Below are 17097 nucleotides of genomic sequence, written 5' to 3' on the forward strand. Positions count from 1 at the left end.
TTTTTTAATAAAACTTTAACGAGAACCAGAATATTCTAGGGTTGTGTTTGTTCTGATGATCAAAGTAGTAGTGTATCTTATTAAACACTTGACTTTTTGTGCAGTTATGGAGTTTTGTAGTATTGTAGGTTCTGAGAATGTTAGTCTTTGTCATTTTTTTCATGCCTTATCACTGAGGCTGATCAGACTTCTACTGCGATTATTGAGCCAGGGAGCATGGTTTGACTTTGTCTTCTTTACAGCACTCTGAACTTGTAGAAACGCTGTTTAATAAAACAAAACAGAGCTTTCAGGAAAACCAATCCCTTCATCAGTGTATAAAACACCATAGCAAAACTTTCTTTTAAATAGTGAAACAGATGAAATCACATGGTGTAAACCCTCCAATACAGACATAATTAAAAGACAGTCAACACATCAAATGCACTTGAAACAGTATTAAAGCATCCACACAATAATGGCTTACTTAAGAGCCATTTGTTTTAACCTTAAAACTGGTTTTATTGTAACCATTGTGTTTAAACCAGGAAAAGAATCCGTGTTCAAACGTAAAATCCATTCATATTCCATTAATTCCAACTTGTTGTTATGATCACCTCCTCTTATATTTTTTACCAAGGTTTGCATCACTCTAAACCTGTATGTATGCTCTGAACCACTATCTAATACGTGTTTAGCAAGAGGGCTGGTTAATACTTTTCTTCCAATATCAGAATGATGTTCAGTTGTACAGCCCCTTAACCTCCTAGTTGACTTTTCTACATAAAATGAAGGACAACAAGTACAGGTCACTAAGTACACTATAAAAGTTGTGTTACGTGTAGCAGATGATTTAGACAGGTGGTACTTTTTAGTTACGGGATGAATAAACTCACTCTCTTGATTTATAAATTTACAACTAGAACAATTCATACATGGAATGGTCCCTTTTTAAAAAAAAAATGATTTGGGGTTAGCTTCATATCCTTCTGGCAGAGACATTCTTTTAGATTCCTACAATTTCTGAAAGCAAATTGAGGTCTATTAGTAATATACTTATCTATTTATGGCGTTGCTTGCAGTATAATCCAATTCTTAGCAATAACATACATTATGACGTGAAGCTCTGTTACAACTCGTAATATATCTGAGCTCTGAATTTTGCCTATTACTGATTCCATTTGTCCCATCTATTAAATTAGAGAAGAAAGGTTTAGCATTATTCTCTCTTTCATCCAAAACTTCTCTTTTTATATACTTTCCAAAAGGTGTTCATCATAACCTCTTATTTTAAAGTCGCATAACATCTCTGTCATCTAAGACAACTCTCCTCATCAGTATTGTTTCTACTAACTCTCAAAAGTTGACTTTTGACAGTACCCCTAAATATGTGCCCAGGGTGCATGCTCTTCCATTGTAAATACCTATTTGCCTGCAGTATCAATTCTATCCCCATTTTTAATTATAGATATATCTAGAAGCTGTATACTGTCCTTAGAATAGTTTGTTTTAAATTTCAAAAATTCAGTAATGGTATCTAGATAAGAGACCAAATTAAATAATTCCTGTTCATTTCCATCCCATATTAAAAAGTGTATATATAGTGTACTTAGTGACCTGTACTTGTTGTCCCTCGTTTTATGTAGGAAAGTCAACTAGGAGGTTAAGGACCATATAATTGAACATCATTCTGATATTAGAAGAAAAGTATTAACCAACCCTCTTGTTAAACACGTATTAGATAGTGCTTCAGATCATACATACAGGTTTAGAGTGATGCAAACCTTGGTAAAAAATACAAGAGGAGGTGATCATAATAAGTTGGAATTAATAGAATATGAATGGATTTTACATTTGAACGCTAATTCTTTTCCTGGTTTAAACACAATGGTTACAATAAAAGCAGTTTTAAGGTTAAAACAAATGGCTCTTAAGTAAGCCATTATTGTGTGGATATTTTAATTATGTTTCAAGTGCATTTGATGTGTTAATTGTCTTTTAATTATGTCTGTATGCTCATTGGGGGGTTTACACCATGTGATTTCATCTGTTTCACTGTTTAAAAGAAAGTTTTGATATGTTTTATACATTGATGAAGGGATTTGTTTTCCCAAAAGCTCTGTTTTGTTTTATTAAATAGCGTTTCTACAAGTTCATCGTGCTCTTTTGTATTTGGATTGTTTGCTGTACGTAGATTTATTGGTTGTAGATATTTTATGCAGGATACTTTTTATTGAAGATCTTTACTGAACGCTTTTTTTTTTGTGTGTATGGGGCCCCTCCATCTTTTGTGGAATATACAGACTTCAGAAAGACATTATGGAAAACAGGAAATGTTTGACTGACTTGTTATGGGTATGTACTAATCCCCTCCTATCAGGAGCAATGAATTTAATGACTGATAACACTAGCACTTCGACTGTGAATACTGAAGAGTTTTCTGTGCGTGTTAAAACTTTGGAGAAAAAAGTACCGCAGTATAAGTGTTTGCAATTGCAACGCTCAAGTTTTCAGACTTATTTAGAACTGAGTATTGTGCCAAGGGGTCTCCGGATACTAAAAATACCTACGTATTGAAAGTTGTATCCGGAGCTCCTAAAAAAGTGGCAGATGTTTAACTACAGTTGAGTGCAGATTATATGTCTCTCATGAATGATTGTTTTGAGCAGATTGAGAGAGACTTACAAAAAGCGATTTCTAAAAGATGAAAATGATATCTTCAACATGCCTGTTTTCAAAGAAAATGTTTTAATGTAGAACGACATGTTGGAATGTTTGCATATTTATGAGATCCAATTGGAAGCTGGCAAAAAATGGAAACTTCAGAGGGATATCAGTGACTTTTGAATGGGTAATAATATATTTTTTCTTGGCTGAAAACGGAAACAGTGACAGATTTCTGTGTCTGAAACTGCTCTGTCAAATATAGGCTCCAGGTACCGGCTAGATGAGTTCACTTCCACAATTGAACCTGCAAATAATGCTCCTTTGATTACAGAAGATCCAGACCAGGTTTTAGTGGTTGCCTCTGTTTCAACAACCTATGCAAGTGAGGGATCTGTTGTAAGAAATACGCTTAGTGCTGAAAATAATGAGAATCCTCCACAACAACTACGGGTTCAATCTATCGGAGAGAGTCCCAGTGAAACACAATACCCCCCAGGAGTCGCTCCAGAGGGAGTACAGCCAAGGAAACAGAACGGTCTCATGTTCCGATTACACGGAGCAGAACTGCCAACAGCAGGAATGCAAATGGTTAATGATTAATCTCTAGTTTTAAATTAAGCCCGGTGGACATTTCATTGTTTGAGAAGGGCTTACAGTTTATGCCTTCTGCTATTGACACTTACGAGAATGCTGTTACGAAACTTGTCTTTGAAATTATTAAGGACACTGAAGCATTTGTTCACATAAGAAACCCAGTGTCTTTATACCAGTGCATCTACTTGTCTTACTTCTATTTCATAATGTTTGTGAAATAGAAATAAGGGACATTTATGAAAAACAAGATTGGCCAAGGAACTGTAATCTTTCTAAAGAAGAGTATATCTCTTTGTTGTCATTACAGAATGAATTTACTATTGTGATAAGATAAAGGGGGTGCTATTGTTTTTTTTTTTTTAAATAAGAATGATTATTTTGAGTTAATGAATGATTTGTATCTGATCATACTGTTTCATAAAATTGATTCCAATGCACCTAAATGTTTGATTTTTAGAGTAAATAGTTGTGTGTATGACTTGCAACTGATGGGTGATGTTACATTAGAATTGTACAATTGTTTCACTATACCTTGTCCTTTAACACCTATTCTTTATGGATTGCCCAAGGTGCACAAGAGCTTGACACATCCACGAATGAGTCTCATAGTCTGTGGAAAGGGATGGGATACAGAACCCATCTCTTTGTATTTGGAAAGTAATTTGAAACCACTATTGGGAAATGTGAGAAGTTTTATACAAGATACAGGAGATTTCTTGCAGAAACTCTATGCTTGGTATTCATTAAAACTAAGGACAGGTTTTATCTTTGTTACCTTAGATATCAGTTCTTTATTTACGGTTATCTCTCATGATTATGGGATAGAGGCAGTATGTGAAAGTATGGTTAGATATGGGAAACATACCCCAAGACAGATAGAGACGATCTGTGAGTTATTAGACATAGTCCTCACTACTAATGTTTTATTGTTTGATAAACAGCTTTTCCATTTGACCTCAGGAGTAGTTATGGGGACATCAGTAGCTAATACCTATGCAAATTTATCCTTAGTAGATGGGAATCTGAATTTTATCTTTAATGATTAATTATGGTATTATAACAAGATTACATTCTTTAAGAAATTTTTGGATGACGTCTTTTAATATCGGATGGAAATGAACAGGAATTATTTAATTTAGTCTCTTATCTAGATACCACTACAGAATTTTTGAAATTTAAAATGAACTATTCTAAGGACAGCATACAGTTTCTAGATGTATCTATAATTTAAAAATGGGGCTAGAATTTATACTACCATATAAAAAAAGATGTGCAGGTGAATAGGTATTTACATTGGAAGAGTATGCACCCTGGGCGCATATTTAGGGGGTATTGTCAAAAGTCAACTCTTGAGAGTTCGTAGAAACAATACTGATATGGACAGATTTCTTTGTCAGATGACTGAGATGTTATGTGACTTTAAAATAAGAGGTTATGATGAACGTCTTTTGGAATGTATAAAAAGAGAAGTTGTGGATGAAAAAGAGAATAACGTTAAACCTTTCTTCTCTAATAGATGGGACAAATAGAATCAGTAATAGGCAAAATTCAGAGCTCAGATATATTATGAGTTATAGCAGAGCTTCACGTCTTTTATAATGGATGTTCTTGCCAAGAATTGGATTATACTGCAAGCAATGCCAGAAATAGATAAGGATATTAACAAGAGGCCTCAATTTGCTTTCAGAAATTGTAGGAATCTAAAACAATGTCTCTGCTATAAGGATATGAAGCTAACAATTCCTCTTATAAATTTTAACAAGAAAGGGACCGTTCCATGTCTGAATTGTTCCAGTTGTAAATTTATAACTCGAGTGAGTTTATTCATCCCGTAACTAAAAAGAAGTACCTGTTTAAACCATTTGTTACATGTAACACGACTTTTATAGTGTACTTATTGACCTGTACTTGTCCCTCGTTTATTGTAGGAAAGTCAACTAGGAGGTTAAGGGACCGTATAATTGAACATCATTCTGATATTAGAATAAAAGTATTAACCAACCCTCTTGCTAAACACGTATTAGGTAATGGTTCAGAGCATACATGCAGGTTTAGAGTGATGCAAACCTTGATAAAAATATAAGAGGAGGCGATCATAATAACAAGTAGCTCTGTATTGTTTTATTAAATAGCATTTCTACATGTTCAGTGTGTTCTTTTGTAGTTGGATTGTTTGCTTTGCTTAGAGTTATTGGTTGTAGATCTTTTGTGCAGGATACTTTATCTTTCTCAAGGGGGCAAAGTTGTTTAAGGCATTTACAAATGTGGTATTAAATGTATGTACAATATTGCCTAGTGTTAGGGTTTTGAGGGGGATCCACTTAAAGGATTTTAGAGTGTCCATGAGAACATGGCTGTTACATCGTAAAAGTGGAGTGGTGGGAGATGAATCTTAGGATATATGTAGGATGATTATCCCTATGGGAGTCCACGAGAGAATCTGTTTAACTGTATTTGCTTGATTCAGAGACCAGGATCCAGTCTAAGGTTGAGCTACTATTTTGGCTTCTTGTAGTAAGTGTGGGAAATAATAAATTGCATGAAAAAGTGCCAGTTAATATTCGTAGTGGGAGAGTTTGATATAAGAATAATAGTGTCATTATAGATGGTATTGGGGATCCAGTCTAAGGTTGAGCTACTATTTTGGCTTGTTGTAGTAAGTGTGGGAAATAATAAATTGCATGAAAAAGTGCCAGTTAATATTCGTAGTGGGAGAGTTTGATATAAGAATAATAGTGTCATTATAGATGGTATTGGGTATCCAATGTAGGATATCTTCCAAAACTGGAATACTCTATGGAGGAATATAAATGACCATTATTCAAAGAGTTTGTTTCTACTATTTAAGATATAGTAGTAGTTCTGCAGTGTTGAATTTTGCTGAGGTTTTAGTAAAAGGAGAGGGTGCCATGTCATCTGCTTGATGTAGTCTGTCAGATCGAACGATATAGCCTGGGAAAGGATTTCTGAGTCTTGTGTCTGAGATTTCAACAATGTTTAAGTCACTGCAGCAGGTTCTGGTGAGTGTTGAGATCTAAGAATGGAATTCATGAACTTTATTTAGCATAATGTGGATGTTACAGAAATAATTTACGATGAGCTGAAGTAGGCATTGGAGATGTGTGAGAAGACAGGACCAGAATTAGACTAGATATCACCACGTTGCATGATGTTTTTACAGTACAATTAGGTCCTTTGAATGTTTTAGTAAGGAGATGTTTAATCTATATTTAATGTTCTTTTGGTACAAGATTAAGTTGAGCATTTTGTTTGAAGAAAAACTTAAAAAAAAATTTGGATCACTTTGCTCTAGGGAAAGTTGGAGAGTATGGTGTGTAGAATAACTTAGAGTGTGAGACAAAGTGAGTAAGCTGCAGATATTTCAGGCTAATGTAAACTTTAGATGAAAGAAGAGTATCCGTATTATCATTATCGCTTGGAACTATAGGGAGCAAAACAAAGAGGGAAGGTTCTGTGGGACAGGTGGAATAGAATGTGTTGGAGAGAGAGATTTATTAACTCTTTTTTTCTGGATTCAAACTCCTGACTGTATTAAGTGTGTAAGGTATGAGAGCTATATGTATACACGGAGAGAGAAATATAGCAAAATTATTAAGTATTTAGAAGTATGTGGAGATAGAGATGACCAGACGACCTTTACATTTACCCTAATATTTCAGAAGAAGCGAGTGTGATGGAAAGCTGAGAGAGTGAGAGAGAGTGAGCTGTAGTCTGAAGCTAGGAGAAAAGGAAGGAGTAGCCTTAACTGTCTTGTCTGTTGAAACTGTTTTTGTCCTTTGTCAACTTACAGACCAAGTGTCAGGCTGAAAGAATAGAATGGGGAAATGGAAAATGGTGTAGCCTAACTGCCACTTGGGCTGCAAGGAGGAGATAGGAGCAAGGGAGTAGATAGTTGCGTTGAGTATGAAGTAAAGGAAGAAAGAGCCTACAGCAGCCTGACTGCTGTTTAAACTGCAAGGAAAAGATAGAAACACAGAGATTGTCTTGTTGAGTGCAAAGTAAAGGGAGAAGAGGACTACAGCAGTCTAACTGCTACTTAGGTGTGTAGGCTAAAAGGAAAAGAGAAACAAAAGGGAAGACAGTTGTGTTGAGTGGAGTAAAGTAAGAGTGGGGCTACAGAAGTATTAACTGTCATATATGCTGAAAGAAAAATATAAGAACAAAGGGAGTAAAAAGTTGTGTGGAGTAAAGGGAAGAGTCAGCCTATGCCCACCTATGGTGAGGAGTAGTGGGGGGGGGGTTCATGGAGTACAGAAGAGAACAGGGGTTAATGAGACAGTTTAAGCTGGATGTAGAAGTATGAGGACTGGTAGTATAGTCAGTTGGGTGTAGAACTTTAGAGTGAACAGGAGTTGAGTGTGGTAGTGAAGTGTGTAGATAGGGTGGATCATAACCGAGTGAGAGGGAAAGTAGAAATAATTGAAGAGAAGTTTTAGGTAAAAAGTGCAAGGTAAAGAAAGGGTTACCTATGAATTCCAAGGATGAGAAAAGATAGAAGTGAGGATACAGAATGTAATCAGAAGTCTTTTGTGATCTGAAGGGAAGGTAGAAGTGAGGATATAGCATGCAGTAGGGGGTATCTAGAGACCAAGTGAGAGGAGTAGTATTGTTTAAGTAGAAAAGATGATCCTGTCTGATGTTTAATCGTTTGTTTATTTAGTTAATTTTAATTTTTTTTTTTTGGTAACACATTTTTACTTTTTTGGCAGTCTGTGTTAACTGTCTAATGTGTATGTATTAATACTTTCCTTTCTGCCTTCAGAAAGAGTATTGAAGGAAGTGGATTTTTCAGCCTTCCTGGTTTTCACATTTGGATGTTTTATTCACTGTAATACAGACTGGAAACACGTTTACAGAATGTGTTTTCTGTCAGTTGTCTATAATCTATTTCCTGGGGAATTCTTTTTCTTTGTAGGATGATGCTAGAAAGAAATACGTTGACCTCGTTTCAAGTCTGGTGCAGGAATCTCCTAGCAGCATAAAAGCAACACAGGCAGGCAGCACAACTTCATACGAAACTTTGCTGGTTACGAAGCAAGACAAAATCACAACTATATGCTTTAACCGTCCAGACAAGAAAAATGCCATCACAACTCAGGTAAGTACACCAAAGTAATCCTAGCAGTATGAAATGTCACACAAATTGCATTTAAACAAGTTTGGCTTGCATTTCATATCCAAGATTCTTTCTTCCATGTCTGTCTGCTCTTTACGTAACTGTTACTGTTAATGGCCATAAGGGCCTTTTTAAGCGTAAGTGTAGCCATGTATCCTAAATCTCTGACAAGATCTGGTAACCTTGATAAGTTTAAGCAGAGGCTTAGAAGGTGAAATATTTACAAGCAGATTAAGCCATTGTCCATGTTTTTTGGCATGAAGCAAAAGCAGAGAACTGTTGATCATTGTTGCTTTTCTGGACTAAGAAAATGTTCCTGATTTTAATATGTGCCTTTCAAAGTGTTTGCATAATGTTGTCCATTCTGGGTCATGAATGAAGTGAATGCGTGCATAAGCAGTTGCACACTTCACTTAGCAGAAGGAGGTCTAACTCTGGGGATGCATTTACTGTTATAATCTGGGTCGATAGACCTGTGCTTTTTTTCAGTTTTCTAGATACTTCAGTAGTATAGGGTTACATCAGCTGGCTGCCATTGTTTTGCACAAGCTCTTTGGTGGGATAAATCTTGGTGAAATGAAGTTATGTAAATATCTGTATGGCTTGTGGAAGTATTAACTCCTTCACTCCAGTAGAGCTCAGGAAGTTTGCATTGTGAATTCCAATGGGCAGAGCCTAAGCATTTTGCCAGAATCAAATTATGTCCTCACGTTTCAAACAAATGTTCATATCTCTTGAACCGTAGAGGTTATGTTAGAAGTATAAATGGCAAACTCTTCAGCACAAACTATTTTTTATAGTGGTAGTATTCTTTAGGTTCTAGGTCTTAAATCAAATTTTGTAAGTCACAGTAAACACAGTAACTGTTACATTTTTAATAATTTGTAAACAACTCACAATATCTCAGCAACTACTCAAGTTATACACATACTGTCAGCAGCATTTTATTCATCAATCTGAGAGCTTTCATGCAAGGCTAAGGAGTTCTGTCTGTGTTACTTGGTTGTTGAGATGTTTAGAAAAACGTGAAAATTATATCTACATAAATTATCATAAAAACAGTTAATATCTACCTACCTGCACAAGACAAAGGTCAAATATTAATGCAGTTGAGTTTGCCATTGTGTAAGCTTTAAGAAGAAATCTTTTAAAACATTATACATAGCATGTTTTGGAATTATTGATGCACATATGAACAAGCAATATTTGACGCCTAGAGGCATCAGTAGGAGTTAACTGTAGGTGCACCTGGAGGTGTCACTCAGATGTAATGAGTTAAGACAGTTCTGCCTTGCAGAAACACAGCCAGTGATGTGTTTTCTTGTACAGCATTAGCAATTTGACATGACGTTTTTGAAAAGTAACTGTACTTATCCATTTAATGACATAGCTGCAGCCTTTTCTTTTTGCATATATTTTTAACTAAGAACTGTACCTTGGGTATTCCAAAAGATAGAAACTGTTGGAAGCTGCAAAGATACAGTGGTCTGTAATGCAAGAAGAAAGTCATCATCATCATCATCATCTTTCGGCTGTTCCCGTTAGGGGTCGCCACAGTGGATCATCTGTTTCCATTTCTTCCTGTCCTCTGCATCATGCTGTTTTACACCGACTGTCTGCATGTCCTCTCTCACTACATCCATAAACCTTGTCTTAGGCCTTCCTCTTTTCCTCTTACTTGGCAGCTCCATCTTTAGCATCCTTTTCCCAATATACCCAGCATCCCTCCTCAGCACATGTCCAAACCAATGCAAACTGTCCAACCTGAGCTGGCTCTCTAATATATTGATTCCTAATTTTGTCCATCCTAGTCCCACCCAGTGCAAATCTTAACATCTTTAACTCTTCCACATCCAGCTCTGACTCCTGCCTTTTTGTCAATGCCACAGTCTCCAACCCATATAACATAGCTGGTCTCGCTACCCTCTTGTAGACCTTCCCTTTCACTCTTACTGGTATCCGTCTGTCACTAATCACTCCTGACACTCTTCTCCACCCATTCCATCCTGCCTGTACTCTCTTCTTCACCTCTTTTCCACACTCACCATTACTCTGAACTGTTGATCCCAAGTACTTAAACTCATCCACCTTTACCAACTCTGCTCCCTGCATCCTCACCATTCCTCTACCCTCCCTCTCATGTTACACACGTATATTCTGTTTTAGCCCTGCTGACCTTCATTCCTCTCCTCTCTAAAGCATATCTCCACCTCTCCAGGGTCTCCTCAACCTGGTCCCTACTCTCACTACATATCACAATGTCATCTGCAAACATCATAGTCCACGGGGCCTCCTGTCTGATCTCATCTGTCAACCTGTCCATCACCACTGCAAATAAGAAAGGGCTCAGAGCTGATCCTTGATGTAATCCCACTTCCACCTTAAACATATCTGTCACTCCCACCGCAGTCCTCACCAATGTCACACTACCCTCATACATATCCTGTACCACTCTTACATACTTCTCTGCCACTCCCGTCTTCCTCTACAATACCACATCTCCTCTCTAGGCACCCTGTCATATGCTTTCTCTAAGTCCACAAAGACACAATGCAACTCCTTCTGACCTTCTCTGTATTTCTCCAACAGCACTGTCAGAGCAAACATTGCATCTGTAGTGCTCTTTCCTGGCATGAAACCATACTGATCACTAATCACCTCCCTTCGCTTCCACTACTCTTTCCCATAACTTCTAGCTGTGACTGATCAGTTTTATCCCTCTGTAGTTACTGCAGCTCTGCACATCACCCTTATTCTTAAAGATAGGTACCAAAACACTTTTTCTCCACAGGCATCCTTTGACTTTCCAAAATTTCATTAAACAATCTGGTTAAAAATTCCACTGCCATTTCTCCTAAGCACCTCCATGCTTACACTGGTATGTCATCTGGGCCAACCGCCTTTCCATTCTTCATCCTCTTCATAGCTGTCCTTACTTCCTCCTTGCTAATCTGTTTCACTTCCTGATTCACTATCCCCACATCATCCAACATTCTCTCTCTCTCATTCTCTTCATTCATCAGCCCTTCAAAGTACTCTGTCCATCTACTCAACACTCTCCTCGCTTGTGAGTACGTTTCCCTCACTATCCTTTATCACCCTTACCTGCTGCACATCTTTCCCAGCTCTGTCCCTCTTTCTAGCCAATCAGTACAGGTCCTTTTTCTCCCTCTTTAGACACTAATCTCTCATACAACTCTCCATATGCCTTATCCTTAGCCTTCGCCACCTCTCTCTTTGCCATGCACCTCATCTCCTTATACTCATGTCTACTTTCATCTCTTTGACAATCCCACTTCTTCTTCGCCAGCTTCTTCCTCTGTATACTCTCCTGTACTTTCTCATTCCACCACCAGGTCTCCTTGTCCTCCTTCCTCTGTCCAGATGTCACACCAAGCACCTTTCTAGCAGTCTCCCTTATTAGCTCTGCTGTAGTTACCCAGCTATTCGGTAACTCTTCACTGCCTCCCAGTGCCTATTTTAACTCTTCCCTGAACTCCACCTCGCAATCGCCCTTTTTTAACTTCCACCATTTAATCCTTGGCACTGATTTCACACTCCTCCTCTTCTTTTTGATCACCAACGTCATCCTACAGACCACCATTCTATGTTGCTTAACTACACTTTCCCCTGTCACCACTTTACAGTCTCCAATCTCCTTCAGACTGGCCCTCCTACATAGGATATAATCCACCTGTGTGCATCTTCCTCTACTCTTGTACTTTACCCTATGCTCCTCCCTCTTCTTAAAATACGTATTCACCACAGTCATGTCCATCCTATTCGCAAAATCCACAATCATCTGGCCTTCTGCATTCCTCTCCTTAACACCATACCTACCCATCACTTCCTCATCCCCTCTGTTCACTTCACCAACATGCCCATTGAAGTCCGCTCCAATCACTAGTCTCTCACCCTTGGGTACACTCACCACCACTTCATCCAACTCACTCCAAAATTTTTCTTTCTCATCCATCGCACACCCACACCCAACTTGTGGAGCATATGCACTAACAGCATTCATCATTACACCATCAATTTCAAACTTCATAAACATCACTCTATCAAACACTCTCTTCACCTCCAAAACACTCTTGGCATCCTGTTCCTTTAGGATAAACCCTACCCCATTTCTCCTGCCATCCACACCATGATAGAACAATTTGAACCCACCTCCTATACACCTGACCTTACTTCCCTTCCATCTGGTCTCTTGAATGCACAATATGTCAATCTTCCTTCTTTCCATCATATCAGCTAGCTCTCTCCCTATACCAGTCATACTGCCAACATTCTAAGTTCCTACCCTCACTACTGCACTCCTAACCTTCCTCCTCTCTTCCTGCCTTCGGGCATGCCTTCCCCCTCCTCTTCTCCTTTGGCCAACAGTAGCCCAATTTCCGCCAGTACCCAAGAAGAAAGTGCAAGTGTGAATTTATTTTTAAGGTTCTAACTTCTTTGAAATGCATACCACCACCTAAAAAGAAGAGGATCACCTCTGTGCTTCTTTGTAGTTCAAACAGTAATACAGTCAGTTGCTATGATGTGTGTTAGCATACCAGTATAGGTTCATAGGTGGTTACTGGGCTATTGACTCAAAGGTCTTTATAAGCCTATTTGTGTGTGTGCCCGATATAATACTAGAGAAACCCAATATTAAGGATCTTGCCTAAACTTGACATCTTAGTTAGTGACCACTGCCCATGTCTAGGAGGGTCATAGGTGAAATAACCTGCAGGCAGTTTCCCATTCAGTCATCCAGGCTACACTTAGAGGGTCACAGAGGGAGTTTTGTTTTATGTGAACTGGTAGCCTATTCCAGAGGAGTGGCAACTTCTGAGAGACATAGGATCTGCTGGAGAGAGAATCCAGGTTAAGGTCCCTGGAGCTGGTGACCCTTGTCCCATTTGACTATCTGATGGGCAGTATTTCCATTAGGTATGGATCTGTGATTGCTCTGCAGGCTAGGCACAAGTCTCATCTAAATAGTCTGTATGCTACTGAGTACAGTGACGGCGACTTCAGTCTGTCATTATGTGACGTGCTGGAGACCCTGAATTTTCTTGGTTAGAAATCTCTGAGGGTCTCTCAAGTTGCTGCAGGTGCCTGGTAAGGTACATACCAAAGGGAACATTGTACTCCATTACTGGCCTGGTGAGGGTTGAGTACAGGAGTATTATGACCTCTTTCGCTCTTGAGGCAATGCCTTTGCTAATGAGGTGAGCAATGTAGAATGCTTTCCTTACCACAGTAGACGCACTGTGGTCAACGTTTAAGCTACAGTCAACTTGCGCTCCGTAGTATCTCACTACTGAGTTGTTACCTAGGGTATTATTTATATGATAGTCTGCAGGGATATCATTTTTACCCAAGGGGATATTTACTCATTTTTTAGCACAGAGTTTGAGTCCATGGCTTTGGCACCAGCCATTGGTTTGTGTAAATCCCTCTTGATGTATACTGACATTGTTTGGGGATTCAGTGATTGCACCTAATTTGCAGTCTTCAGCAAACTTAGTCAGCCACTACCCTATGTTTTGTCCTGGACCGCTGAGAAATATATTCCAAACAATAGAGGCCCCAGCACTGACCCCTGTGGAACCCCATTGGTGACAGATCTGCTGGTTGAGATCCCCAGCTTTGACAGAGTGCGATCTGTTGATGAGCCAGTTAACAACCCCCCGATGACATAAGGGTTGATATTCATCTGGGAGAGTTTATCAGTGATGCCCAAATGTGGGATTTTGTCGAAGGCCTTGGCCAGGTCAAGGTAGGCTGTATGCACAGATTTGCCTTCATCTATGGCTTTGGTGACATTTTCAAAGTCATCCACCAGGTGTAACAGGCATGACCTGCATTTGACAAAACCAACCTGTGTCGGATCAAGGGTTTGGAAATCACCTAAATCCTTATTTATAATGTCCATGAAGATTTGTTCCATGGCCTTACAGATAAGGCTTATGGATCTGTAGTTCCCAGGGTCTGTTGCTGTACCCCCTTTATGAAGGGGGATGACTGTTGCTGTTTTCCATTCAGCAGGGACAAAACCAGTAATGACGTTGTGGTTGAAGAGAGTACCTAATGGAGTTGCTAACTCATGTTTTAGACCATTTAAAACACAACCTGGGATGTTATCTGGTCTCATAGAGGCTGTACTTTTGGCCTTTGAGAGAGCATTAATGATTTGCTCCTTGGAGATGCAAGGTAGGGGAGATGTAATGAGAATACTTTGTGGAATATTTGGAGGGGACGGGGGAGTGAAATTTTTGCCAAGCCTGTCGGCTAATTGCTTACTTATTTTCACAGGATCAGTGTGTGTGATGCCATCCACAGCTAGTCCAGCACATGTCTGAATCCTATTTGTTAGGTTACGGATATAGCTAAAAAATGCCGTATGGTTATCCTTAACTATGGTTGCTATTTTTTTTTTTAAGTCACCCTTAGAGGATTTTGCAAGTTGTCTTATTTATTTACTCAAGCAGAAGAGGGTGTTCTTCCACTGCTGGGACTTTTTCTTTTTTCTTTTTGGACAGCAACTTCTTCCTCTTGTTATATAATTTATTTATTATTTTTTTCTTGAGGATCTTGTTTTGATTGTATCAGGTACAGCTGTGTCAATACATTTGTATGTGTTTGTACAGGGCATTTGTATATACCTTAGTGCAGTATCAATGCAATCTGTTTGAACAGAGCTTGGAAATTATTTATGCCATCCCTTAGGAGGGTATATTTAGCTTTGGTGCAATTTTTTTAGCCTGATTTCACCTAAGAGGGGTTCAGGTGTTATAGTTACTTCAAATGTGACTGATTTGTGATTAGATTTAACCAGTGAGGGTCCTATACATTTGGCAGTTCATTGGCCACCCATGTTGGTGAAGACCAGGTCGAGAATATTTGAGCCCCATGTGAGGTTGCATACTATTTGTTTCAGGGCATTAGTGTTAACAAAGTCCAGGAACCTTTGTGCAAGCATGCTGGTACTCGTATAAGTTTCCCAGTAAATGGAGGGATGGTTAAAATCGCCCATGACTAGGGTGTTTGGTTGTAATTTGACTCCAGTAGGTCCAAATAAACACTGTTAGTATCTTGGTTCATTGAAGAAGGCCCATAGCTAACGATGACTTGAAGGGGGGGGTCTTACCACAGTTAGTTGAACTTAGTAACTCCATGGAGTTTTCCTGTCTAACAAGTCTAGAGGTGTATTTATCTTTGAAGATAGATACTCCTCCTCCTCCTTTGTTTCTCACACATTCATTTTACAGTCTGAAAATGTGGAAGACAATGTAGTGTTGCAAGGCCGGGGTACTTTCTGCGACCCTGAACCAAGTTTGTATGACTACACAGACATCAACATCCCCCAGAGGAGTGCTTCCAGAGTGCAGTTTCTGATTTAAACTCCTGGAATTTAACAGCATAACCTTTTATTTGCGAGTGATATTTTCACATTGGAAATTTTATTCTTCAGACATTGCCTAAAAAGGCAGTGGAGGAGGCAAGTGCCTGTAGCCAGTAACCAAAAGTGTAGAGGTGACATGTGGAGGCCATCTCTGGCAAAGTAGCATGGTCTATCAGCCATGTCACCCCAGGCTGACAAGATCTGGATCCCATTAGAATGACACCACAAACTAAGGTAGTTGTTGAAGTCCATCATTTTTTATATATATTGTGTTATCATCCTAGGTGAGGGTAGAATGCTGCTCAAGGCTAGGGACATAACCTGGCTGGGACACACATTCATAGAGCTTAATCATGTCTCTCTTCATGTAGTCCAGTGAGGTACATCTCAAGTCATTCACACCAACATGAACTATGACTGAGTCATAACAGTACTTGCTGTTGGGAGACTTGAGTGCGTGTGTGTTTTGACAGATCCTGGCATCCAATAGACAGCTGATCGTAACCTTCTCTTTGTCCAGCCTGGTGGGTGGGACATTTGTGTACATGTCTCACAATGGAGTTATGTATGACTTTGGTTTAGATGTGCTTTGCCTTAGGGGAGTATTTGGTTAGACACTGGTGCTTATGTTTTTGTGTGTATTGACTGCTATAAGTGCTGTATTAGATCTATCGTGCTTGTGTTTGGAAGGTCTCTGTTGTTTAGGTAGGTTTCTGGTGAGCACCTCCATGTATGATGGGTTGTGTTGAGTGCATGGTTTGCTTAGGAAGTGTAGTATGTGAGCTGACAACCTGTTCAGTGTTCCTGTTTGGTGAATGAGAGAGGAAGGGTTCTAGATTCTTAGTGTAGATGCATCTCTCACAAACTGTACTTGGGTGCTTTATGAGTAGAGGGTTGTCAGTGTGCATGAGACAGTTGCTACATTGCATCAGGATACCCATGTCAATCAGGCTCATAGGAGAAATGGAGGGAAACTGACAGTCCATAATGCTAGGTTAAATTGTGTTTTCACAGTAAGGAGAGAAAACGAGAGGTGTGGTATAATTGGGTGCTCCATAAAGGGTGTTTACTAGCAGGCTTCTCCAAATGGTATGAGACTATTGTAGATTTGGTGATTTTGGGACTGATAAGGGGCAAAAGCACAGTTGAGGTGCTGTGTGAGCAGCTAAGCACAATTTAAGGACCTCTCGGCCAGCTACTAAGGGAAAATTTGTCTACTGAAGTTTTTGCTTTTAACCGCCAGTGGTCACCCCAACTGTGCAGTAGTGCGTGATGGTGCACGGAGATGCTCTACGTGTAAGCAGATGGATACAGCAGAGCAGTG

General features: G+C 39.1%; 1 protein-coding gene across 1 annotated transcript in view; it reads left to right on the forward strand.

Moving 5' to 3' along the window:
• ECI2 (enoyl-CoA delta isomerase 2) overlaps positions 1–17097 on the forward strand; it is a 390640-nt gene that overhangs the window by 26663 nt on the left and 346880 nt on the right. The window contains exon 3 of the mRNA XM_044065169.1: positions 8177–8359. Within this exon, the coding sequence (XP_043921104.1) occupies positions 8177–8359 (183 nt within the window). The remainder of the gene's footprint in view (positions 1–8176; positions 8360–17097) is intronic.

This window comes from Protopterus annectens, chromosome 3.part0, assembly GCF_019279795.1.
Source record: "Protopterus annectens isolate FY-2018-M chromosome 3.part0, PAN1.0, whole genome shotgun sequence".
NCBI lineage: Eukaryota > Metazoa > Chordata > Ceratodontiformes > Protopteridae > Protopterus > Protopterus annectens.